Consider the following 26,058-nt stretch of genomic DNA (forward strand, 5'->3'; position numbering starts at 1 on the left):
TTCAGCAATTATTAGATTCACTTTCTAATTTTTAAAAATCATATTTATTGCCAGGCAGTGGTGGCGCACCCCTTTAATCCTAGCACTTGGGAGGCAGAGGCAGGTGGATCTCTTTTTTTTTTTTTTTTTTTTTTTTTTTTTTTGGTTTTTCAAGACAGGGTTTCTCTATGGAGGTTTGGAGCCTGTCCTGGAACTTGCTCTGTAGACCAGACTGACCTCGAACTCACAGAGATGCAGGCAGATCTCTTTAAGTTTGAGGCCAACCTGGTCTACAGAGTGAGTTCCAGGACAGCCAGGGCGGTTATACAGAGAAACCCTGTCTTGAAAAACCAATAAAAAAAAAACAACCAATAAATAAATAGTATTTATTGAAGAATAGCTTCAAGCTTCTAGATCACATTTTCTTAATTACATTTATTTAGATAGTTAGTTATTTGGGGGGGGTGTGGCATACATGTTGTGGGAGTCAGTCTCTCCTTCTCCTGTGTGAGTCTTGGGGATCAAACTCATGTCCTCAGGCTTCAGGGCAGGTCCCTTATCTGCTGGGCCATTTTGCATTTGTTTTTTATTTGAGACAGGGTTTCAGTATGTAGCCCTGGCTGTCCCGGAACTCACTATGTAGACCAGGCAAAAGTCACAGTGATCCACCTGCGTTGCTGGAATTAATGGCATGTGCTATCATGCCTGGCATTTAAAAAATTATTTTAAATTATTTTCATGTGTCTGTGTGGGTATGCATATGTATGTTGTATGTGGGTATTCACATCTGAGGAAGCCAGAAGTGTGGGATCCCCGGGAGCTGGATTTATAGGCACTTGTGAGGGGCTAAAAACTCAACTGACTCCTCTGCAAGAGCAATGAGCCTATTCTCCAACTCCTAGGTAATTTTTTTTTTTTGGGGGGGGGGCTGTTTTTGAGACAGAGTTTCTCTGTGTAACTGCCCTGGCTGTCCTGGAACTCGCTCTGTAGACCAGGATAACCTCAAACTCAGAGGTTCACTTGCCTCTGCCTTCCAAGTGCTGGAATTAAAGGCGCAGGGCCACCACCACCTGGCAGGTCATATTTTTTAACTGCTTATTTATCAGGTGTTGAAATACCAGCTTTTGCAATCTTTAAAAAGCATTCATATTGCTCTGACTAGCTTGTTAAACATATAAATAGCACTTCGGGATCCCACAAAGTGTCATTATTGCCCAAGACAGGAAGTATGGTAGAAAACATGGATAAGATAGAGTTTTAAGAAGCCTTTGTTTGGCAGCTTAGGTGAAAAGTACTGCAGAAATGAAATAAAGGTCACCGCCTTGGCCTGCAAGTGAGAGGTGGGTTGTGTGACAGGAAAGCATCAGGGGCAGTTTTGGCCATCAGTTGCAGAATGCCAACAATTTAAACTCTGGTCCAATACCTACAACCGAATAATAAGGACAACAAAGAAAAAACTGGATCATCACGGTGATCATGCTGAGCTGGCAGTAGAAATCCTCAGGTTTCCAGCTGGGCCTCAATCTGCAGTAGAGAATCAGCAGAGACGGAGTGGACCAAGGACTCCAGATCACAGTCAAAGTCCTTGAAGGGCATGGACTCCAATGGACTGCTGCTATCTTGTGTCTCCACGACAAGGCTCACTGGCTGCTTCTTTAGGAGCTCAGGGTCAAAGGCCACACCCCGAAAGAAAGGGTGGACCTGGAAGTGATGCAGATGACGTAGACGGTGCAGAGGGTTCTGGCACAGGAGCTGAAGGAAAACAGAATGAGCCTGGGATAAGACAGAGGCTAAACAGAGAGGGTGAAAGGCAGTGAATGGTTCGTGCAGCTATGGAAGGCAGGAAAATCCTAAAGCATAGAAGAAGATTTGTGAAAAAAGAACATGGTGATTAGAGAGAGTGGGAGGACTGGTGAGGATAAAGGAGATGGACTTGGATTTGCAGATGATAAGGTAGCACTGGCCCAGGCTCTTCAAAAGGACCTGTCTGTTCTGGGGGAGGAAAGGATTTAGGGTGGCAGGAACTCGGGAGTGAGATCTGCAGTACCAGTTACAGGGGAAATGGGTAGCTGGAGCATCTCCATCCCCATCAGACCGCATCAGGGAGAGGGAGAGAAGGGGAGGGGGAGAGGGAGAGAGGGGAAGAGGGAGAGAGAGAGAGGGTGGGGGGGGAGAGAGAGAGAGAGGGAGGAAGGGAGGGGGGGGGGAAACTGCTGGGAAATACCACTTTGATGAAAAGAAAATGGTGAATAGCTTGGGAGTCAAAAAGGAAAGCAGTATGTCCCCTTACCTCATGGAGCAGGAGTGAGAGCTCCTGAGTAATAAAGGCTGGCATCTCAGATTCACAGTGGGTCACACTTGCCAACATGGTCACATGATCTCTTTCTGCAGCCACTGGGAACTGAGTTAAAGGGGTAGGGGTGGGAAGGCGGCTTTCTAAGGTCTTTTCCCCAAAGCCAAGCTCTCTCCCCTGCCCAGCGCCAATACCATTCTCTCACCTTACCAGTTGCCAGAGAGAAAAGCAGCACCCCCAGGGACCACCAGTCAGCAGTGTGGTTGTAAGGCCCACCACTCAGGACCTCTGGGGCTGTGGGGAGAAGGGACTCGTCACCACTTCTCTACGTCACCCTCCCCACCAGCTTCAGCTTCTCCCTCACCCATGTATTGAAGAGTCCCACAGATAGTGTAGGCTCGTGCTCCCGGGGACAGACGGCGAGACAGACCGAAGTCTGTCAGTTTCAGGTGGCCTATGGAATAAGGAGACAGTGTTCAACCTGTGTCTTTTTTTGCAGAGGTACCACTCATCCTGAGGCTGGAAAAGAAGACATACCTCGCTCATCCAGAAGGATGTTCTCCATCTGAAATCATGGGCGAGAGGACATTATTGTACTATTTCCATTGACTCTGATTTGGTTTTTCCATTGTTTTTTATTTATTTGTTTTTTATGTGCATTGGTGTTTTTCATGTATGTCTGTGTGAGGGTGCCAGATCCTCTAGAATTGGAGTTACAGACAGCTATGAGCTGCCATGTGGGTGCAGGGAATTGAACCCGGGTCCTCTGGAAGAGCAGCCAGTGCTCTTGACCGCTGAGCCATCTCCCTAGCCCCCCCCCATTGTTATTTTTTGACACAGGGTCTCATTATGTAGCCTGGGCTAGCTGGGAATTAGGTATATATACCAGGCTAGCCTCAAACTTGTAGCACTCCTACCCCCCCACCCCCAGTAGTGCTGGAGTATAGGCAGGTATGACCACACCTGGCTTTCTTTCATGTAAAGCTGTTAGCTGGAGAAGGTAGTCTGTCTACTCAGCATTCAAACCTCTACTTGGAGGACCCATCCCTAAACCCTTCGCATCCATAGGAACCCAGGTAAACTGTCTCTGCTTCTCACTGCCTTCTCAGACCTGTTGGAACTTCTTATTGAGGTTCTTCCTCAGACTAAGAAAAAAGACTTAACTCTACCTTTACATCTCGATGGATGATACCCATGTCATGGAGATAGCCTGTGGAGAACAGTGAGCATAGGTGTGTGTAAGGTCTCTTGTCTCTTCCAGTTTCTGTAGCTTCTATCCCATCTCTACCCTGACTTTCAGAATTCAGTATCAATTCTATTTTCTCTTCCCCACCAACTTAATTCTCCCCTTTCCGTTTCCTCTACCACTCTTTCACTTACACAGCACAAGGACCAGTTCAGCTGCAAAGAGACGGATAGAAGCCTCTGGGAAACCACCAACAGCAGACCACAGGGAGTGGAGATCCATGCTGCAGTAGCTACACACTGCAAAGCACCAGAAGTCCAGGCAGTATCTGTGGTCTATAGGGCCTGGGCTCAAGGCATTATAGACCTCCTGCCCAAACCAACCCCCCAGCCTTTCCCCTCTACTTTTGGAATACAGAAATGCTATGAGGAGTGGAACCAAGGGAAGGCAGAATAGCATCAGGTTGGGAGAACGGTCTGGGGGCCTTTGTGGATGGGGACAAAGCCCAGTCCACTCACTAATGAAGAGGTGTCGCCTCCCCTGCCAGCTGTCTCCCAGGCTGTGTACAAAAGGATGGTTGATCTGTCGCTAGAGACAAAGAAAGGAGCAAGTTAGTAAAGTACAGGCTTATTGATGATAAAGACAGCCAAGAAACCAGGTGTTGCCTTGTGTAGAAATGAGCTGTTGCCTCACCTGACTCAGAGCTCATTTGGGACCACCTCCCTGGGAACCCTGGAGCCAGCACACTGCCAAGGAGCATGCCAAGGTATGTTGGAGAGTTCCCTGGCAGAACTTGGACTGGGTCTACAGCTAATAATACTTTTCTCAGGATTTATTCTGGGGCTACATTGCACCAAGATGGAAACATATGGCGAAGGTAGAGCCAAGAAAAGCAGGTAGGTTGGACAAAGCGAGGGACTTTCTCCACCAGCAATTTCATTCTCCCAGCCATGCTTTCAGAATTGTGCACACCTGGATGCTGACCTCCTCTTTGCACTGCCTCAGGGTATCCCGCTGTAGGACTCTGACTTTGGGTACCACCTACAAATGGAGAGGCAGAACTCATGGAAAACAATGCTGCTCCTGACCTCTGAAACGAAGGCTGTAAACAGTAACCACTGAATGAGTGGAATACCTAGACTCCTACCTTCACTGCAAATACAGCTTTTTGGGCACCATCCAGCACTTTCAGGACGGTTCCAAAAGAGCCTTTAGCCACAAGGCCCAAAATCTAAAATGGAGAAGAGGGCACCTGAGACTGGTGGTTTCTAGATTCCTCCAAAGACTTCCCAGGGACTCCGATGACCTACCTTTAGCTCCTGCTGCCCCCTAACAGGCCTCATGGGAAACTCTGGTAGAAAGAGGTTGATGAACTGAGGCACTGGCCACTCAGACAACGGCTTCTCTAGCAGCAGTGGGGCTGGCTGGAGGGGCTCCTGAGGCAGGCACTGATGCCTCTGTAGCTCCCATAGTTCTTCCAGACCTGACCTGACGGTCCCCACACCACACCAGAGGCTCTTCCAGCCTCGGGCCCAAGGACCCTGGATGTTGCCACCCTGCTGAGAAGGGAGGCACTGCAGGTTCGATCCATCTTAGCAGGTACTCCTTCCCCTCAAGTCTTACCCTCTAGAGCAGTGGTTCTCACCCTTCCTGACGCTGCAACCCTTTATTACAGTTCCTCTTGTGGTGGTGACCCCCAACCATACAATTATCTTTGGTTGCTATATAATAACTATACTTTTGCTACTGATGTAGATTGTAATGTAAATATCTGGTGTGACCCCAGTGAAAGGGCCAGTCCATCCCAGAGGGGTCATTTACCCACAAGTTGAAAACCACTGCTCTAGAAGGAAGGAACTTCCTAGGCCTTGTGATGTGACCTAGATTTCCTCAATATAATTCAAAATATAGATGACAGTAACAGTTGTATGTTCTCTCCATGACAAATCAGGAATACAATCTGTGCCTGAGTGGGGCTACTCACAGTATAGCCTCTATGCCCACACCCCATTGGCTATCACGGACAGGCTCCTAACTCGGCACTTTCTGGCTTCAGGCCCTTACCTCCATCACTTCCCATCCACAGGCAGCCAGAGCCCCATTCTGTACCTTTTGAGGAGCAGACACCCGGGTGTGTTGCCCCTGCCGACAGCTCACTGCTCCCATCCCCAGCCTCTGCCTCCTCTCCTTCCAGTCAATCTGCTGCCCCAGTTACATAAGCAATTCCTATCTCTGTGCTGCATTACCCAGGAGCCCCGCCTCTCCCAGTGTACACAGACCCATCAGCTTCAGGTCAGCATCATACCCGGGCTGGGAAGTCGCTCCCATACGACTCCAGAGGAGGAGAAAGGCCAGTCATTACCATGGCAGTGGAGAGATGGGTGGGTTAGTGAGGAGGGAAGGACACGGACAACTTGGACATTTTTACTCAACACAAATGAAAAAAAAAAAAGAATAAAAGCCAGCATCAAATTTAAAATATTTTTTCTTTAAATCATCTTCTTTTTTTCTCCATTCTCCAGGGCATACCCGAGGGGGAAAGGAAAGGAAGGTACCCATGGCCAGCCCTGGCTCCTAATGCCATCCTCCCAAGTGAGCACACAGACTGGGAAGCTGAACCGCCCCCCAACACTAACACCTTTCATACAACAAGGCAGTGGAGTGAGGCACAGAGGATCAGACCCCTCCCCTCAGCTTACTGGCACAAAGGGAGAGCAATTACACTTAGAAATATATATATATATTATATATATATGTCTATTTATAAAAATTATCATACTTGATCAAAACTATCCCCACCCTTTCTGTTGCCCCCAAGAGCAGGACACTAGGCTTGGACACACTCCATAGGCCTTCTGGTTCTCTGGCCTTTCTGGCCCTGGGCCCAGTAAGCATGAGGGAATTTAGCACTTTTGTCCACCATGCCCTGCAGGGACAGGCCAGCTGCGGAACAGTGTCTCAGTTCCCTATAAGCTCCAAAGCCCACAAATCCTGTGGGATGAAGGGAAGCTCTGCCCGCCCTCAAGTTGCTGGACCCTGAGCCAGAGTCGATTCTACACGCTGTCCCTTGGCTCTCCAGGTCACTTGCGCCTGCCGAAGATGGACTTCTTGCCAGGGTTCTTGTCACCCACACTTAAACCGATAAGGAGCCGCGCTTTCTCCTCTTCCTGCTGTTGCATGTTCAAGTCCGACTTTGTTTCTAGCTTTCCCCGGACCTCAGGCCCTGTTGCAGGTTTCAATCTTAGCTTTTCTTTGATTACCTGGCAAGTGGAGAGGAGTAAAGGAAAGGCAAAAAGATTAGTGGAACGGGCCGAACAATTCAAACTGAACCAGTTCAAGAATTTATTAAACTTACATGCAAAGCACAATGGGGCAGGTCAAAGTATGTAAAGAATAAAGTGTATAAATAATGGTCTCTGCTTTCAGAAGCTTACAATCTAATCAGAATCCATCATAAAGCTGAGGTTGTAGCAGCCCTTAGTTCCCTCAAATTAACGACTGTTAACATGAAATAAAAGTTATTTGATCATACTGTGGCAATGTCAAGGACCAAACAAGGACCAAACAATCAGTCATTTTATTATCTGCCCCTTTCTTGGCTCTCTTTTAATATATAGTGTAGAACAAAAGGCTCCCATTTGCTTGCCAGTCCCTGCTAACGAAACAGCCATGAGCCCTGGTGAGATACCTGGGCAACCAAAGCTTTCCGGCTGTCCCTTTTGACAGCCATGGCAAAGTCCAGCCATGTCCACGTATTGTTGTGGTACTCCAGACAGGGTAGCACCAAGTTAAGGTCACCCCAGTCCACACTGTTCTTCTCGCCCTGCAAGAGCAAGAGGAGGAGGGAAAAATTACATCAGCTGCCATTTTGAATCTAAGCCAGTACTCAGAGTATAATTCCTGTGCTAGCAACCTACAGATACAGACTGGATTCCCCGCCCTCATTCTGGTAGTGGTGCTGACCCCTGCAGGAAGCAGAAGGAACAGCAGGTTTGTCACCCACGGCCCATTCTCACAGAAGCCTGGTTGTCACCCTCTATAATCTTGGTTCCCTTCTGTCTACTGTCGTAGAAACTGCTGGGACGGGACACACCTTGTAACTGACACACAGTGGAACTTGTGGGATTTTTATGTATATGAAGGAGTTGTTCATGGCAGCTCGCTCTTTCATCTTGTCAATGTCATCAACTGGGTGCTAGGAAAGACAAGAAAGGAACATAAGCCTCTAAAACCAGAAGAAACCAAATATCCTAACTATTACTCCAGCCTCTCAATCCTGGAATGGACTCAAAGAAAAGAGGTTTCTACACCCAGCCATGTCCAAAAGAAATGATTAATAACAGCTCTGGCTGCCCCGGAACTCGCTCTGTAGACCAAGCTGGCCTCGAACTCACAGAGATCCACCTGCCCCTGCCTCCTGAGTGCTGGGATTAAAGGCGTGAGCCACCACTGCCTGGCTAAAAAAAAACTTTTATACATACTAAAATGTTTTTATTTTAGTTTTTGAGGGTTTCTTTTGCTTTTTTTTGAAGCGGGATCTCATATGGTCCAGGCTGCCCTTGAACTCATGATTTTCCAACACCTGTCCCCCAAGTGTTAAGATTACAGAGTACTACTGTAACATTCATTTTCTCTGATTTTTCAATCTTTAGGGACATGTGCCATACCTCAGGTAATTTGCGAAATGATCTTCTGACCCCAGAACTCCGGGTCAAACCCTGTGCTACACCCTTCCCAGGGCCTAGCGGGACTGAGTCATCTGTTGCTATCAGCTGCCGAGGCTTCACTACTGGTATTCCTAAGAAAAAGCAAACACCAACAGTCATCCTTTTCCTTGAGTGGCTTTGGGCTGCTACTCTATTCTGGCATTCCAGAATAACAATTCTCACCAGTTGTCACCAGTTTAGACTTATCCTCTTCATCACCAACTTCATCATCTTCCACATTTCGACCCGGAAAGAAAAAGCCCATCATTCTATGGAAGAACTGGTGGGAGAGCTGGATGGTGAGAGGCACCACATTCACCTGCAGGGAAAGAGGCAAAGAAGCAGTTAGGCTCAGGTACTATCCTTGTCTTTTATTACTAACAATTTTTAGTTTTGAACTGCCCTTTGGCCCTTGGTTCCCAAGGTACTGTGTGTTTACAAACCTCAAAGTGTTCCTTAACAGAGATACCCCCAACAGGCGGCCGGACTTTGCTAAAAAGGCGGAGGGCTAACTGTCTCCCCGATTGGCAGGAACTCTGGGGCCGCAGAACCACCTACAGGACAGAGTGAACAGCTCTATTAAATGTCCTCTCCAAAAGTTAACTTAAAAATCAATCCACAAACCTTGTACAGAAGAACTGAAGCCAATGATCTTGCTAAGTGGGCAAGCTATACCATTTCAGATCACATTGTTTCCTATGAGTTGATATGAAAAGACCATCACAAATGCCCTTTGCTCTAAAGCATATATATAAATGGGCTAGGAATGACAAAATAAGACTTGCCATATAGATGTGGGGATGTCGATTAGTAGAGTTCTTGACTAGAATGAACAAGGCCCTGCCTAAATCCCATCCCCATTTAAAAAAAAAAAAAAAAAAAAGGTAAGACTTGCCTTATAGATAGCATTGGGGAGAAGGTTGTTCATAGTGAACCATCCCAACTCCAGGAGATGTTCTGCAGTGTCATCAGACTTATTCACCTATAAGACAGATTTTGTCCTGTTCATTTTAAGCCTTCCTTAGGAACTTGGTATAGAATTACTATATATGCTAATCTAACCCTCTGATTTCATTTTTCTCTTTCTTCTTTAAGTCAGGATCTCATAAAGCCCAGGATAGCCTCAAATTATACCTGTGGCTGGCTTTGAGCTCCTAAGCCTCACTACCTACACATGTAGAATGATGTGATTGTATGTGTGGTGATATACTGTGTACCCTAACAAACTTGCCTGACTGAGGATCAGAGAAGAGAGCCAGCCACTAGATTAGAGGTCAGGCAGTGGTGGCACACACCTTTAATCCCAGCACCTGAGATCTCATGCCTTTGCTTGGGAAGCACACGCCTTTAAACCCAGGAAGTAGTATGTCAGGGCAGAGAATGGTATATAAGGAGTGAGGAGCCGGGTGGTGGTGGCGCACGCTTTTAATCCCAGCACTCGGGAGGCAGAGGCAGGCAGATCTCTGTGAGTTCGAGGCCAGCCTGGTCTACAGAGTGAGTTCCAGGAAAGGCGCAAAGGTACACAGGGAAACCCTGTCTCGAAAAACCAAAAAAATCGAGGTTGGGGATTTAGCTCAGTGGTAGAGTGCTTGCCTAGCAAGCGCAAGGCCCTGGGTTCGGTCCTCAGTTCTGGGGAAGAAAAAAAAAAGGTGTGAAGAAAGAGGAACTCATACTCTTTAGGCTAAGGATTTCATAGAGGTAAGAACTAGTGGCTGGCTGCTCTGAAACTCTGATCTTTCAGCTTTCACCCTGATATCTGGGTGAAAACCCAGAGCCAGATAAGATCTGTAAGATTTGAACAACATATATGTATGCACAATCACACCCTATCAACTTCTTTCAATCTCATATACAATCTACAAACCCTCTAATCTACTGTTTCTCATGAGTAATACTAGCTAAACCACTAAATGTTAATACTTCCTAGTTATTGCGACATTTAAATTTCTCATTTATTTTCAAATATCCCTTGTAATATAATATTCTTTTTTTCTTGTAGGGTAGTCAGTATCAGAATGTTACTATTACAACTTGACTTGGAAAATTACTTCACTCTGGGCCTTAAAATAAGAATAATTATCTTTCCTTTCTTTTTTTTATTTGGTTTTTTTTTTTTTTTTTTTTTGGTTTTTTCGAGACAGGGTTTCTCTGTGTAGCTTTGCGCCTTTCCTGGAACTCACTCTGTAGCCCAGGCTGGCCTCGAACTCACAGAGATCCGCCTGGCTCTGCCTCCCGAGTGCTGGGATTAAAGGCGTGCGCCACCACCGCCTAGCCTTATTTGGGTTTTTTGAGACAGGTTTCTCTGTGTAGCCAGGAGATCCGCCTGTCTCTGCCTCATGAGTGCTGGGATTAAAGGCATGTACCACCACCACCTAGGCTGATTAGCTATATACCTATATTATTTACTATAGGCCAATGTGTCTCTAATTATGACCATCAATAATCATACAATTAGCCCTTTTTTCTCTCCGTGGATTGAATTCCTGGGATAGGTTAAGGCCTCAGACTGGGCTGATGCTGTATGACTGTGCACCCCAATACCTTGCTGTAGAGGAACCTCTGTAGCTCCAGCTCAGCGATTCCCAGCTGTCCGTCTTCCTCTGTCAGGCGCCAACGTGCCTGAGCAAAGTAAAACTCAGTGCGACGGACCACACTCACATCTTCCTGTTGCTTTCGCAGCTCCATTTTGTTGGCCCGCTGCAGTTGGAAATCCTTAAAACACCTATGCACGAACAGGCAAGGCAAGCGAGTAAGGGAAAGAGCACCCAGGCAGGACTGCCCCATAATGCTGCAGGCTCGCAGCCCAGAGACCAACCTCGGGCTTAGCTAACGCCTCATGTTGTTTTCCTCATTGTTCTTTTTTGTTGTTGTTTTGAGACAAGGTTTCTCTGTGTAGCCCTGGCTGTCCTGGAACTTGTTCTGTAGACCAGGCTGGCCTTGAACTCAGAGCTCTGCCTGCCTTTGCCTCGAAAGTGATGGCAGTATAGGTGTGCACTACCACTGCCTGGCTTTCAATTTTGTTCTTTATTAATCAGTTTTAATGTATTTTCAGTTCAGATACACATTGCTAAGGCCACAAAAGTGGTATTTCTAATTTTAAATTTCCTAATTTTGCAGCAGGGCGGTTCCCAGGAAGCACTCCAGTGAGAAACCAAAGGAGGGGCTTTCCTGTTTGCACTCACCTCTCTAGCCAACCTCAGCAAGGCTTATAGGAAGATGTGCCTATATCTACTGCTACAATAGTTTTTGAGAATGCACACTAAACTTAAAGACTGTCATAACATGGGCAAGAAAGACAGCCCATCTCTCGACTGAGTGGAGAAGACTGCTGGGTACCTGATGAGGATGTTGAGCTCTTCACTTTCCAGCTGCAGGCTGGCCTTTTCCTGGTTCAGCTGTAACTGAAGTTTTTGGTTCAGGTCAAGCAAGTTCTCATTCTTGCTGTCATCCTGTAAAGACTAGGGAACCAGGAGAGAGGAAACTGAGATCCTTCCTGGCTACCCCAGGTGGTCTCTGTCCTCAGACTATCTGGGGTGAATACCTTCATGATAGAATACATCTGTTTCTCTAAGTGCCGGATCTGGGCCACATGCTGCCGCACAGCCTCCTGCAGATGCAATATGCTACTGCGCTGCTCCTCAGGATTGCTAGAGATCTCCAGCTGGAACCTGACACGCTGCTTCTTTTCACTGTGCTCCTAAAATAAGGGAAAAGGGTAAGGTGAACTTCTATGCTTTGTGTGGCTCTATGAATAAAACCCACAGCTTCATACATGCTTTACTATCGGTACATCCCCAGTCTCAGGAATTAACATTTGTTAAATGGGTTAAGTCTTATAGGAAAGTGAATGGGGATCTCTTCTGGAAAGCTGACCTTTACCGGTCATGATCAGTAGCAAGAGTAAGGGGTGGGTCAATAAAAAAGAACTGCAATGTGGAGTTGGAGATGGAGGCAAAAGTGTAGAGTTACCATTGTTAGAGATGTCTGGTTGACCGAGAACTGGCTAGAACAAGCGCCACAGTCTTAGTGACACTTAAACTATGATTTCTTTCTTTCTTTTTTTTTTTTTTTTTTTTTTAAGACAGGGTTTCTCTGTGTAGCTCTGGCTATCTTGGAACTCATTCTCCAGACCAGGCTGGCCTCAAACTTGCAGAGATCCGCCTGCCTCTGCCTGCCTGAGTGCTGGGATAAAAGGCGTATGCCACCACTGCCCGGTCTAATTATATGATTTCTAATAGCTATACCTGATTAAGAGGATGTACCAATCAAACTAGTAAGAGGCATTAGTTTCTTCCTTATCCACTGAGCCATCTCACCAGCCCAGCATTACTTTACTTACTGTGACCCAAGTAAAGGGCAAGGTCAAAGTTCAGGTGAGGCTAACCTGAATTCTGGTAGAGCTCATGCTCACCTTCCGCTTGGGTTCTACATGGAGCAGCAGGTTGTTGACGATGTCCAGAATCATAGCATACTGAGCTGGGTTGGTAGAAATTTCCAATTCGTGGTGGATGAGAGTGAAAGTATCCACAGCCCCTAGATGATTGTTAGCAGTTAAACAGGAGGTTCAAGTTTCTCCCTCAATATTCACTCTTCTAACCCATACTTTCTCTTTTGTTTTTTGAGACAGGGTTTCACTATGTAGCCCTGGCTGGCCCGGAACTCATGGAAATCCAACTGCCTCTTCCTCCTAGATGCTGAGAGTAAAGTGGTCACCATTACCCCCAGCCTAGCAAACACTGGAACCACTCCTGTTAGTTAGCTCAACAGAAAGGGAGTAAGAGGTACTCAGGAATAGGAATATGCTTATTTCAGAATTGTAAGTAATAGCCACTGTCTCAGTTTCCTCTAAGAGTACAGGCTGTTCTAATGGCTGAACTTACAAAATGCAAAGCCAAGTGAAATCTTAGTAGCAACAGTGCACAGGAATCCCTTTAATAATTCTACTGTCTTAAAACCACTAAGGAAATAACTACTTTCACAAGTCCCCAGTCCTCTCTGAAAATCTTTAAAGCCTAGATACCTTCCTGCTTCTTTAAGAGATCCTCCTTTTCCTGGTTCTCATGAACCTCAGGTGGCTTAATTTGAGTTGCTAGCTCAGGGTCGATGTCATGACTGTAACTAATATAGTACATTCGGCAATTACAGCGTGAAATGATCCGCTGGACCTGCTGGGCTTGCTGAGCTTCAGCTGGCTGGTTCCAATCTGGGAAGAAGTGAAAAAGAGATTCTCTATGAAAGGTATGGTGAAAGCCTCCCATCTGTATATGATTCGAAGGAATTCCAGAAATGTTGCTTTCAGTCTAGAATAGCAAAAAAATACTACTACTTCAACATACACTGATGTTAAAAATAGATAAATTGGAGCTGGAGAGGTAGCTCAAAGGTTGGGAGCACTGGCTGGCTGCTCTTCCAGAGGACCAGGGTTCAATTCTCAGCACACACGTGGCAGTTCACAACTGTCTGTAACTCTAGTTTTAAGGGATCAGACACCCCTACTCAGATATATATGCAAACAAAACACCAATGCACATAAAATAAAAACAAGTTATTAAAAAAAATTAAAACAAACAAACAAACACCATAAATTGGGGCCAGGCATGGTAGCACACACCTTTAATCCCAACACTTGGGAGGCAGAGGCAGGAACTCTGAGTTCCAAGCCAGTTTAGTTTACACAGTAAGTTCCAGGACAGCCAGGACCACATAATGAGACCCTGTTTCAGACAGACAGAGATGGATGGATGGATGGATGATAGATAGGGCTGGATGTGCAACTCTAAGGTACAGCAAATGCCTGGCATGTAAGAGACCTTGAGTTTGATCCCCAGTATTACCAAAAATTAAATAAAAACAGTATGGTGGCTCATGCCTATAATCCCAGCATTCATAAGGCCAGGAGTTTGAGGGCAGCCTGGCCTATACAAACTGAAACACTGCTTCAAAAACTGAAAGGAAAAAAAAAATAGACTGTAGGTTAGATAAGTAAATGAGGCCCCTTTAGGAATGCACATTTACTCCAAATCACAGCATGAGAGAGGGAGAGAGCTGACCTGTGGTTGTGGTAACCATGCCTCCCACTGCCTGCCCACTTTCCATCAGCTCCTGAACAGAGTCCAGACTACGTTCCCGGTGTTCCTCAATATTCTTCACCTGAAAACAGATTGAGGGATCTTTAGTTCCTGGGAAAAAGGTGGCTTACTATAACACCACCATAGACGGTCATGTTTCAAGTAGAGTCATATGCTGCAAAAGAATGCTTCAGTCAATGACAGATTACATGCCCAATGGTAGCCCCATACCTGTAATTTCAGTAAAAGGCTGTGAGGCAGGAGTGAGTGCCACCAGATTTGAGGCCAGCCTGGACTACAAAGTGAGTTCCATAACAGCCTAGTATACAGTTACAAAAACAAGACAAAAGGTTGTTGTTGTGGAATATTACCTTAACTTTGTAAAGATACGTCACATTTGTTTATGATGCGGAATATTACTTTAACTATGAAAAGGTGTGTTCCATTTATGTTGCATTTGTTTAACTAGGTAAAGATGTGTTACATTTGTTTATGCTGCATTTAATTATTTAGGTAAAGATGTGTTACCATTTCACCTTGTCTACCTAAGGTATCTGACTGGTCTAATAAAAAGCTGAACAGCCAATAGGTAGGCAGTAGAGGGATAGGTGGGGCTGGTGGGCAGAGAGAATAAGTAGGAGGAGAGGAGAGAGAGAGTGAGAGAGAGGGAGACACCTGGGGCCAGCTAGGCAGCTGCCAGGCAAGCAGTCAGCCAGACACTGAGTAGGACATACATAATGAAAGGTAAAAAGCCCTGAGGCCATCGAGATGGTAAAATGCTTGCTGCTGACAAGCTGAGTTCTATCCCTGGAACTCACGGAGAAGGCGAAAAAGGAAGAGATGGCCCAGCAGTTAAGAGCATGCATTGTTCTGCCAGAAGAGCAGGGTTTGATTTCCAGCACCAACACCAGGTGACTCAAACTACCTGTAATTCCAGTTCTAGGGGATCTGACACCCTCTTCCACTGTCTGAAGGCATGTTTGTGGTATATACACAGACATTTAGGCATTCATCTACACATAAAAAAATGGGAGAACTGATTCGACAAAATTGTCTTCTGACCTCTAAACACACACACACACACACACACGCCCCTCTCTCACACATACAGTAAGTTCAAGTTCCCAGCACCCGTGTAAAAAGCCGAGGATGGCCGGCCATACATGCCTGTAATCCCAGTTCTATGGAGGTTGGAGACAGGAAGATTGCCAGGGCTTGCAAGATCCCAGCCTAGCTCCAGGTTCAATGAAAGACCCTGTCTCAAGGGAATGAGGCACAGCACGGTAGAGCAAGACACCTGATGCCCTGTCTCTCTGCACACGCATAGGCACACATCCCTGTACACACATACATCACATGCTCACTCATACATACACCTATTTAAAAAAAAAATCATTTTGACACTGTTGCTGTGGAGGTCAAGGTAAATAACAGTGTAAGTGGCATGTAAGATCAAAGCAGTAAGATCTTCAGGACTGGAGAGATGGCTCAGTGGTTAGTAGCACTCATTGGCTGCTCTTCCAGAAGATGAAGGTTCCATTCCCAGCATCAACAGGGCAGCTAACAACTGTAACGCCAGTCCCAGGAGATCCAACACCCTCTTCTGGCCTCTATAGGCACCAAGCACACAACTAATACACAGACATACATGCAGGCAAAACACCCACACACATTAAAAAAAAAAAAAATTACTGCTTCAAGGGCTGGAGATGGCTCAGCAATTAGAAGCACTTGTTCTTGCAGAGGACCCAGGTTCAATTCCTAGCACCCACACGGCAGCTCATAATCACCTGTAATTCTAGTTCCAGACTTGAAACCCTCTTCTGGTTTTTACAGGCCCCCATACATATGCGGCAGACCCACAAACACATAAATAAAAAAGAAAATCTTTAAAATATATAGAGACCCAGGCTTCAGAAGGCAGATCTACTGAATCACAAAGTCACAGAGAAAAGACAAGAAAAAAAATCATTTCTAACTCCAAGGATCTCTACCTTAATGCTAATGCAACTTGGGGGAGAAAAAAAGCCTTCAGTTCTAAAAGTGGTAGGTCCAGAAAATTCTGCCCACCTTTACATGGATAATTACCACTCCCACATCCCTATTTCTTTTGGTGGTTGTGGGACTCAAACCCAGGGCCTTGTGCGTGTTAGCCAAGTGTTCTACCACTGAGCCAGAACTCCAGCTAATGTACCTTCTGTGACCACTGCAAGATTACTGGTAACAGACAGTCTGCTAACCTCTCATGTTACCAACCACCTGACCTTACTTAGCTTGACATCTGATCTAAATGTTCATTTATGGCTTGACTGAACCAGAAGGTCCTTTGTAGAAGTACTGGCCAGGGAAAAGAAGGATCAGCAAATGGGATTATCACTTTGGATCTTTTTATTATCAATATTCTTGTTTTCACTTTGGTTCTTATCAGATATAGCTGAATCCTAAAACTCAGTGTGAAGTACAGTGCAGACACTTACTGCCTGTCAAATATGTTAGTGATAATGTACAATACTGGCCAGATTTACCTCATGACCATTAACCCTACAGTAAGTCTGAGGGCATATCCTAGAAATTATAATTTAAATCTCCTGGTTTAAGGCTAGCCTGGTCTACATAGTGATTTCCAGGATAGCCAGGGCTATGCAGGGCTGTCTCAAAAAAAAAAATCTCTATCTTGCAGTGCTCCTTCCCCAGCCTTAGCCAAGTGCTCAATCTCACCAGCTAACAAAAACAGTGTCTTGCCAATGCACTGACTTAAACAAACAAGAAAAAGATTATTTGTCATCTGAACACATCCAATTTTTTCAAAGCACCTTCTCATTTGATTCAACAGAGTGCTCATAACTGCTACAGTGGTAAACTGTCATCAGAAGTCAAACATTCAGACTTCTAGATTAACAGTCTTCCATTCAACCTCACTGCTTTGCTGAAATAGCCAATCATCTTTATGAAAGGCCATAACAAGGAGTGGCTAGCCATGTGGTACGAGCTCCTGCACTACAGAAACGAAGTCAAAGGATCTCCAGTTCTAAGCCGTCTGGGCTACACAGAGTTTGAGACCATCAGGACTACATAGCAAGACTTGTCTCAAAGAAACAAACAAAGCCCTCAGGCCCACTGTCTTAGGTGCCTGCTAGTGTGACATTTATTAAGAGAGACTAACAACTTAGAAGTTCCCATGGCTAAACACTAGGCAGAGCCAGAGGGCACAAGGACACGGCCCACCGAGTCACCTGAGCAGGGCTCACAGAGACCGAAGTGACAAACACAGACTCTGTAGGGTCCGAGCCAGGTATTCTGCACATATGTTATGGTTGTGTAGCTTGGTGTTCTTGCGGGACTCCTAACAGCGGGAATGGGGCTGTCTCTGACTGTTTTGCGTAATGGGTCCTACTGGGTTACCTCATCTAGCTGTGACATGAGGGTTTTGTGTCCTATCTTATTTTATCTTATTAGGCCATGTGCTGTGGAACAAACTTTGTACACTGTAAATATGTATTACTCTCACTGGTTAATAAAAAAGTTGACTGGCCAATAGTTAGACGGGTAGAGAGGCTAGGCAGCAGAGTCAAACTGAGGACAGTGGGAGGAGGAAGGGTGGGGTCTCAGGAGTCTCAAGAGCTGCATGAAGAAGCAAGATGAATGTGCCATGCTGAAAGAAGGAATACAGGTTAATTTAAATATAAGAGTTAGCTGGTAACAAGCCTGAGCTATTGGCCAAGCATTTATAATTAAATTAGTAAGTCTCTTTGTGTTTACTGGGGAGCCACTGGTCCCTGACAAAAACTCCACCTACAGACATGTTAGGTGGATATCCCTGGGAGGCCTGTCTTTTCCCCCTCCCCCAAGGGAAACAAGAGGAATTGATCTGGGGGAGAGGGGAGGTGGGGAGAGGGACTGGGAGGAGAGTAAAGAAGGGAAACTGCAGTTGGAATGTAATGCGACGTATGAGAGAAGAATAAAAGTTAAAAAAAGAAAGAAAATAAAGAAGTTTCTGTCCATTTACTCTGGTGCTGGTAAATATGACAGTACTGTAGGAGAGAAAAGCACTACGTTTCCACAGCACAGACACATCCACAGTGCCAACAGCTTCCTTTTCTCTACTACTGTGAAGAGTCTTCATTGGTTCTAGCAAAAGGGGCTTATCTAGAGAACCAGAGAGACAATGGGCCTTCCCACCCATGCTGACTCACCTCTAGCCAGAGCTGCCGGCCATCCTGTTCAGTAGGGCTGCTTTCAGTGGTGGCAAAATACTGCATGCCATCTAAAAGGCAAGTCCAGGAAGTCTTCTGTTTCAGTGTGTCACCATACCAAGCTGGATGGTGTTGGCACTGCAGCAACTGGGCTTTGGCAGCAGACACAATGACACAGCCTTCTGTCTCTGCTCCACGAAGAACCATCTGTCAAAGAAAAAAGCAGAGCTTCAGACACGAAGGAAGATCGCTGGCTTACAGAGTGAAGGTCACTGGGTTTTATACGCGAAGTAATTACTTAGGCTACCTAAGAAAGGGACAAATCTGGTGGTGTGCCTTCAATCCCAGCACTCGGGAGGCAGAGGCAGGCAGATCTCTGTGAGTTCAAGGCCACCCTGGTCTACACAGTGAGTTCTGGGACAGCCAGAGCTGTTACACAGAGAATCCCTGTCTCAAAAAACAAAACAAGCCAGGCAACGGTGGCGCATGCCTTTAATCCCAGCACTCAGGAGGTAGAGCCAGGCAGATCTCCGTCAGTTCGAGGCCAGCCTGGTCTACAGAGCGAGATCCAGGACAGCCAAGACTACAGAGAAACCCTGTCTTGAAAAACCAAACCAAAACCAAAAAAAAATTAAAAAACAAAAGGGTCAAATCTGAGCTCTATCCCCCGGTTCTTCAGTTCAGATGCAGAGAAGCACTGAGTTGGTGATAAATGCTCATAACCTCGGCACTCAAGAAACCAAAGCAAGACGGCCAAGTTTGAGGCCAGCCTGAGCTACACAGTGGGACCCTATTTTGTTTTATTTATTTGTTTGTTTGTTTGTGTACTTGCTTGCTTGCTTACTTATTTTGAGACAGGGTCTCACTATATTGTCCTCAAATTCAGAGCTCCACCTGGCTCGGCCTCCCAAGTGCTGGGGTTAAAGGTGTGTGACACCACATCCAGCCCTCAGAACTATATCTTTTAAAAAAATGTAAAAACTGAAGGAAAGTAAACAACACGACTGGGATCTAGCCTGATGTTGGTGTCCTATAAGGAAAAGGTACCTGGCAGTTAACCAGCTCAATAAGGCAGTTTCGGTTGTATATGTCATCCGTCTGGCAGGCAGCGATGCCACACAATTGGTCACTCATACCAGACTCCTCCTCTGTGAATACTACAAACCTATCTGTCTCTTCAATCAGCTTCTGCAACATGTAAGCACCTGGCAAAGAAATAAAAGTGAGGAAAGGTCACCATCTCAAAGGGAAAGAGAACAGGGCCACATCAGTCTTCCATTAATTCCTATCTAGGTAAAGGCTGTGGTACATCCTTACAACATCAGTACAACGCTGGTCCAGTTCACTTTACCCCACCCTTGTTTCTTAGTTCCCCCTCAATGTTAATAAAAGTAAAAGATTGCCAATAGAAATAGAAACACCAGTTTAAATGGCACTATTTTTTCTTCTAAGTCCCCCACCATGACAGTGGTAGGAACTGAACCCAGGTCCTCTGTAAAAACATCACATGCTCTAACCTGCTGAGCCTCTCTCCAGCCCCCCTTTCCTCCTTTTCACATACTTGTCTGTGAGTATTCCTCCCCACTCCCTTGTCAGCAGTGGGCACCACATTCTAGCTCTGCTTCTTCTCTCCCGAGACCATGGCACGTCCCCTCCTTTCTCTTAGTACGTTGGTCTAACAGAGGAGTATGGTTAAGAGCGGTGTCAGTGTCAGACTAGTCTGCCTGTGCTCAAGATCCTACCTCTCTAGCGACTATTCAACTGTGACTTTGGGCAGCTTGCTTTATACTCTGTGACTCAGTTTCCTTATCTGTAAAATAACACCAACTATCTCATAAAGCTCTTGTGACAACTTAATGAAATACATAAAAAATGTTTTTGCAGAGTGTCTACCACACAATAAGCAACTACTATCACCTCTTTGGCATTAAGTTTTAGTGGCATTTAGAAATGTCCAAAACTCTTATCTCTAGCTTAAGCCTTAGATTCATTTCCAGATGTTGTCAGACTTACCTAGATACCCTACCACTGCCACAGGTTCAGCATGTCCAGATCTCTTCAGTCTATGGCTCCTCTACTTCTGATACTACTGCTACCAATGTGCCAACAGATCAACAGACACAAAACTTTAGGCATCACTACCCCCACCTCACTTTCTTTCTCTCTCTCTCTCTCTCTCTCTCTCTCTCTCTCTCTCTCTCTCTCTCTCTCTCTCTCTCTCCTCTCTCTCTCTCTCCTCTCTCTCTGTTTAGTTTTTCGAGACAGGGTTTCTCTGTGTAACAGTTCAAGCTGTCCTGGAACTCTCTCTGTAGACCAGGCTGGCCTGGAATTCACAGAGATCTGCCTGCCTCTGCCTTCCAGGTGCTGGAATTAAAGGCGTGCACCACCACCTCCCAGCTACACCACTGCCCTTTAAAAAATGAAATCTGTAAGCCTGTGCATCAGATGTATATGCAGTACCCAAAGAAGCCAGAAGGTATTAGATTCCTGGAACTGGAGTTGCAGACTGTTATGAGCCACCCTAAACCTGTGCATCAGATGTATGCAGTTACCCAAAGAAGCCAAAAGAAGGTATTAGATTCCTGGAACTGGAGTTGCAGACTGTTATGAGCCACCATGTGGGTTCTGGGAATCGAACTTGGATCCTCTAAAAGAGCAGCCAGCGTTCTTAATCACTAAGCCATTTCTTTAGCCCCTACTTGGTTTTTTGTTTGTTTGTTTGTTTGTTTGTTTGAGAGTTTCCCTATTATGAGGCCCTGGCTGTCCTGGAATATATGTAAACTATACATTGCTATGTAGATCAGGATGGCCCTCAAACAGAGACTGTCTGTCTCTGCCTCTACAGTGCTGTCCATCAAGCTTATTTTTTCCTCGTTTTAACTTCTTCCAGCAGCCACATCTCCTGTGTGCACAGTAGCATTCTGTTTATCTCACCCATTCCAGCTGCTCTACCTCCTTCCAGTCCTTGCTTCCTGTTGACATATTGTGATAGCTTCTCATCTGCCTGTCCACACACAGTCCTCCTACACACCATGGCTAGAGTTACCTTCTAACCGTCAAAATCTAATTATCACAGTCTGCTCAAAGACCGTCACTGCTTCACCAACCCTAATGGAGAAGGACCTGTGTGGAAGGGCCGGAAGGTCACAATGATTTCTGTGTTTTCTTTCTAACCCATTTTCTCATTCCTTCCCTCTTGTTTCTGTGTCATAAGAACTGTTCTCTCCTCGGAACACAGCACCTTTCCCAATACCATTCCTATTCAGGTTATTCCCTTCGCATTGACTGCCCCCTCCCCCATTTCCACCCCTTCCAATCATGCCATCCCCTACGTCAGCTCAAAGGGCACTTCCTCAATGAATCCCTGTATGATTACAGGCCTTCACTCTGACTTCCCTATTCTCTGAATTCTTCTCGTGGCATTTCCTGCTTTTCACCTTATTCTCACACTCACCATAAGTTTGTATTCCCTTGCATTTATTATTCCCTAAAATGCCCACTTGTTTCTTGCCCAAGTATTATCTTTAAGATTTTTCCCAGGTGCTAGAGAGATGGCTCAGCAGATCAAAGAACCTGGCAGTGCTTCAGTTTTATGCCAACTATGTACTTAATCTTTGTTGCCTGAACCAAGTAATTTACCAAAAATGATACAAGGCTGTGGATATGGTGTTAGTATTTGCCGAGAACACACAAGGACTCGAGTTCAATGTCCCAACACTAAATACTAGAAAAATAGCCAAGAGGTGGAGGCTCACACCTTTAATTCCAGCACTCAGAGGCTGAGGCAAGTGGTTCCCTGTGAATTCGAGACCAGCCTGGTCCAAAAAGTCAGTTCTAGGACAGCCAGAGCTGTTACAGAGAACCTTGTTTCAAAAAATAAATGAATAAATAAAAAATAAAATAAATAAATAAATAAAAAGAAAGAAAGACAACTCTGTGTTGTTTTGTTTAGAAAAGGTCTTACTATGTAGCCTCGGCTGGCCTGGAACTTGCTATGTAGACCAGGCTGGCCTCCGCCTTGAGTGCTGAGATTAAAGGTATGCACAATCAAACCACGCTAGCAAGAAACAATTCTTGAATCTCTGGCCTCTTTCCCTGACTAATTCTCTTTTGACACCAGTACTTGCTGATCTCCTCCTGGCCACAGGATCAGAATCTTGAAGCTTCCTCATTATTAGCAATATAAACCTAAGATGAGTAAACTAAACCCAGAGTCTCATCGGCCCCAGCCTACCTCCTGATGACCCCTTCTCAGGCCGTCCACTGAAGCTAGGAGTGCTGACATGAGGTGGCACTGGGGCGTTAGGTGGGATGCCACGCTTTGGCTTTTTGGCTGACATCTGGGGATCAATCTTCAAACCTTTCAGGGCCTCCGTAGAGAGATTGCGTTTGAGGACAGCTGCCTTTTTGTAACCATCATATAAGCCAAAGGCAATGTCCCTGTTGGTGGTTGTCCAGGAGATCCGTAAATCTACCAAGTACAGCTGATGTGTATGAAAGGCAGGGTCACCATCTCGAGTAGACAGCTCCTGAGGAACAGGAAAAGGATACAGAATCACACAGGCATCCCCACAGACATCCCACCACTACTTCTGGACAAAAAATGCAGACAAACGTGTTAAACAAGGAAGTGGCTCTGGAGGAGAGGTGACCTGGAGGACCCTGGAGAAAGAACTAGTAAGTGGTCTTAGTTTGTACATCACTTTACATCCCAACTGTGCCGAGTGCGTTTTTAATGAATCTGGTCATTTCAAAAGCCGTCCAAAATTGGGAGATGGAGAAAGCCAGGACTGAATGAAGAGTTAAAAAGTTTTACTTTATTTCCTGAAGACCTAGAGACTTGTTACAAAAGAAAAGGAATCTTCCTTTTTATTTCCTGAAGACCAAGAAACTTGTTGGACAAGAAAAGGAATCTTCCTTTTGGGAGAGTGGCGGTGCTGGGGTTTGAACTCAGGGCTTTGCACACACTAATCTATACACTGAGCTGCATACCCAGCTGAGGAGTTTTCAAGAAGGATTTCTACCTGTGGCAGCACTACCCGCAACCCCAGCACTTAAGTGGGAAAAGGACAGAATATTCGAGTCAAGCCTGGGCTACAGAGCAAGACTATCTCTCCAAAAAAAAAAAAAAAAAAAAACCACAGGAGCAAGGGGCCAGTGGTATGGCTCAGTATTTAAAGGCTTTTGCTGCCAAGCTTGAAGACCTAAGTTTGATCCCTGTGTACACACAGACACACAATAAATGTAATAAAAATAAATTTTAAAAAGAAGCTGGTGAGGGTCGGGCGGTGGTGGCACACGCCTTTAATCCCAGCACTCGGGAGACTGAGCCAGGTGGATCTCTGTGAGTTCCAGGCCAGCCTGGTCTGCAGAGTGAGAGCCAGGACAGCCAAGGCTACATAGAGAAGAAACCCTGTCTTGAAAAACCAAACAAAAGAAAACGAGCTGGTGATATGACTCGGTGGATGAAGGTGCTGGCCATCAAACCTTGAGTTGGATCTTCTGGACCAATATGGTGGAAAGAGAGAACGTTCTCGAACTAGTTTTCCTCTGACCTGTATGCACATACAACCCACCCACCCACCTACCTAAGAAATGAAATTTAAAAGAAGAGACACTGATCAACTACACCAAGTGAATATACTATAAAGGAATGACATACATGCTATGAATACCTTACCAGAACCTTACCAGAACGTAACTCTCACCCCTCATGTGACAGGACCTGGAGTCAGGAGATAATTAGGTGTGGATGAGGACATAAGGGTAGGGCCCACATGACAGCAAGACCCAGGACTGGACTTCTCAAGTCTCCAAAACTACTAGAAATTTCTGTCATTTAAGCCACCAGCAGTCTGTTTGGCCCACTTGAACTGAGACACCTACTAACGTAACTGATGTAAAAGAGACCATCAAACAGTACCTCTTCAGTGGTGCGGTTGCTGTGCCGCTGGTAAGTGAGGGAAGACAGGCTCAACAGGTGGGTCTTTGTTATCATGGGGTCAAGGCAGTGGTCAGCATTCTCGTCAGTAGGTGAAGCCATCAGGTGGACAGTCACCTGACTTAAGTCACTCACCATCTGGGTCACACTCCACTCAGAAATAAGGCGCCGCATCACTGTGCCAGCTGCGAAAAGAAACACAGTCCATGCAGAATGGTATGAAAGGATGTGAGTCACTAGGGAAGAGGAGAATGGAACTAAGAACACACACACACACACACACACACACACACACACACACACACACACACACACACACACACGGAACAGACTAGGAGGGCTGGAAACTTTGGCCTCACCTTGAGGTATAAGCCGCTGAGTTCCCCGAGTGAAGACATGGCCCTGACTGCACTCAATCTGGATGCCTCGCTGCTGGGCAAACGAGGCCCAGTAATGGACCTGGTAACAAGAACACAACACTGAAGGAAGGATACAACAGAGATGGGTGAGAGAGTCAATGTATTAGAAAACAAGGGAACCAAGAAAGGGGCACACAGTTAAATGTTGGATGTCAGAGTCTAACCTGTAGCTGGGGAAAGAGTGCCGTATAGGAAAGCTGTTTGTAGTGCTGGCCAAGTTTCTTCTTGCTGGGCTTCAAGTTATTAAAGAGTTTTCCTCTACAGATAGGCCTTGTGACGCTAGTCCAAGTTGCCCAGAAATTCTGCATCCAGCGCAGGGTACTACTATACAGCAGAATTCGGGGTTGGGCTATTGCTGCAAAGGAAGGAGCAGGCATATCCAAGCTGTGGTTGAAACAGAGGTGAGGAAAGTGCTTTCCTAGCTTCAGTTTTAGAGATTAAAAAGTACAAACAGCCTCCTCATAGTCAGCACCCCCAGCACCTCTTCTTTCAAGGATCTAAGCCCTCTGCTTTCACCTACTACTATGGTCTAAGTTTGTGTCCACCCCCTTCCCGATTCCACCAGCCAGATTTTTAGATTAAAATTCTAAACACCAAGGTGATGGAATTGATGTGGGAAGTTGATTGATATCAAGGACACAGACCTTACGAATGATATTGATGACAAATGGTAGTCTGGGTCAGCTGACAGCTGGGTCAAGAGACCCAAAGGAGTTTACTGGCTCTTTCTACCACTTGAGGACATAGCAAGAAGGCGGCACTACCACATGAGGAATGGATCCTCACCACACTGAATCTGACAGCACTTCCATCTTTAACTTCCTAGACGATACAACTTTGAGACTCTTCATTACTCTTAAGCAATATAATTTATGGTATTATTGTTATTAGCAATCCAAAAAGACACTAATCCTCCTACAAAGGTCCCAACCTAAATTCTGCTCTGTCCTTCTATCCTATCCTTCTTCCAATCTAAAGCAGTCAGTATCCCAAGCCCACCCTCCCCATTGTCCCAGGCCCAAGTCTCACTCCCACTATGGCGAGTCAAATCCATCTTGATGGAGAGATTGAGGTTCTCAGAGCGGAAGGCCCGGTAGGAGTCATGGAGCTGGCCCAAGGGCACCTCAGGCAGGAACTCTGGGGCCCTCAGAGTGACACTGTGATGATCATGAGGGTTGCCATGGCACAGCCACTGCAGGTCCAGTGTCATGCAGAGGTCAGGCAGGTGAAGGAAGCAGCAGTCGTCATACCTGCCTCACAACGGAGCCCCAGC

General features: G+C 45.8%; 2 protein-coding genes across 17 annotated transcripts in view; both read right to left on the minus strand.

Annotated features, from left to right (window-relative positions):
* Positions 1-351: 351 nt before the first annotated feature.
* Positions 352-5,877, minus strand: Rskr (ribosomal protein S6 kinase related). 16 transcript variants are annotated; one of them, XM_052756130.1, is made up of 12 exons: positions 5,523-5,839; positions 4,769-5,017; positions 4,606-4,689; positions 4,443-4,499; positions 3,977-4,046; positions 3,653-3,793; positions 3,442-3,482; positions 2,810-2,837; positions 2,637-2,726; positions 2,478-2,566; positions 2,270-2,380; positions 352-1,731 (listed from the first exon to the last, which is right to left on the minus strand). In XM_052756130.1, exons 1-12 carry the CDS (start codon positions 5,622-5,624, stop codon positions 1,480-1,482), a joined length of 1,314 nt encoding a protein of 437 aa, XP_052612090.1. In that variant the 5' UTR covers positions 5,625-5,839; the 3' UTR covers positions 352-1,479. The 16 variants fall into 16 exon arrangements, 15 of the variants coding, with proteins under 15 accessions (XP_052612090.1, XP_052612089.1, XP_052612095.1 ...); XM_052756129.1 differs by having other exon boundaries at positions 4,431-4,499; positions 5,523-5,838; XM_052756135.1 differs by having other exon boundaries at positions 3,653-3,757; positions 5,568-5,837.
* A 48-nt stretch (positions 5,878-5,925) lies between these two features.
* Bltp2 (bridge-like lipid transfer protein family member 2) overlaps positions 5,926-26,058 on the minus strand; it is a 32,334-nt gene continuing 12,201 nt past the window's right edge. Inside the window, exons 20-39 of the mRNA XM_052756123.1 lie at positions 25,815-26,035; positions 24,950-25,140; positions 24,726-24,825; positions 24,349-24,551; positions 22,660-22,954; positions 19,473-19,630; positions 18,426-18,632; positions 14,215-14,314; positions 13,185-13,367; positions 12,576-12,697; positions 11,706-11,861; positions 11,501-11,622; positions 10,706-10,886; positions 9,060-9,146; positions 8,608-8,718; positions 8,348-8,483; positions 8,126-8,256; positions 7,552-7,653; positions 7,147-7,281; positions 5,926-6,718 (exon numbers count right to left, since the gene is read on the minus strand). Coding sequence (XP_052612083.1) covers positions 6,539-6,718; positions 7,147-7,281; positions 7,552-7,653; positions 8,126-8,256; positions 8,348-8,483; positions 8,608-8,718; positions 9,060-9,146; positions 10,706-10,886; positions 11,501-11,622; positions 11,706-11,861; positions 12,576-12,697; positions 13,185-13,367; positions 14,215-14,314; positions 18,426-18,632; positions 19,473-19,630; positions 22,660-22,954; positions 24,349-24,551; positions 24,726-24,825; positions 24,950-25,140; positions 25,815-26,035 — 3,121 coding nt within the window. The 3' untranslated portion in view covers positions 5,926-6,538. The remainder of the gene's footprint in view (positions 6,719-7,146; positions 7,282-7,551; positions 7,654-8,125; positions 8,257-8,347; positions 8,484-8,607; positions 8,719-9,059; positions 9,147-10,705; positions 10,887-11,500; positions 11,623-11,705; positions 11,862-12,575; positions 12,698-13,184; positions 13,368-14,214; positions 14,315-18,425; positions 18,633-19,472; positions 19,631-22,659; positions 22,955-24,348; positions 24,552-24,725; positions 24,826-24,949; positions 25,141-25,814; positions 26,036-26,058) is intronic.

The sequence above is a fragment of the Peromyscus californicus genome, unplaced genomic scaffold (genome assembly GCF_007827085.1).
Source record: "Peromyscus californicus insignis strain IS unplaced genomic scaffold, ASM782708v3 Scaffold_3__1_contigs__length_106647218, whole genome shotgun sequence".
NCBI classification, from domain to species: Eukaryota; Metazoa; Chordata; class Mammalia; order Rodentia; family Cricetidae; genus Peromyscus; species Peromyscus californicus.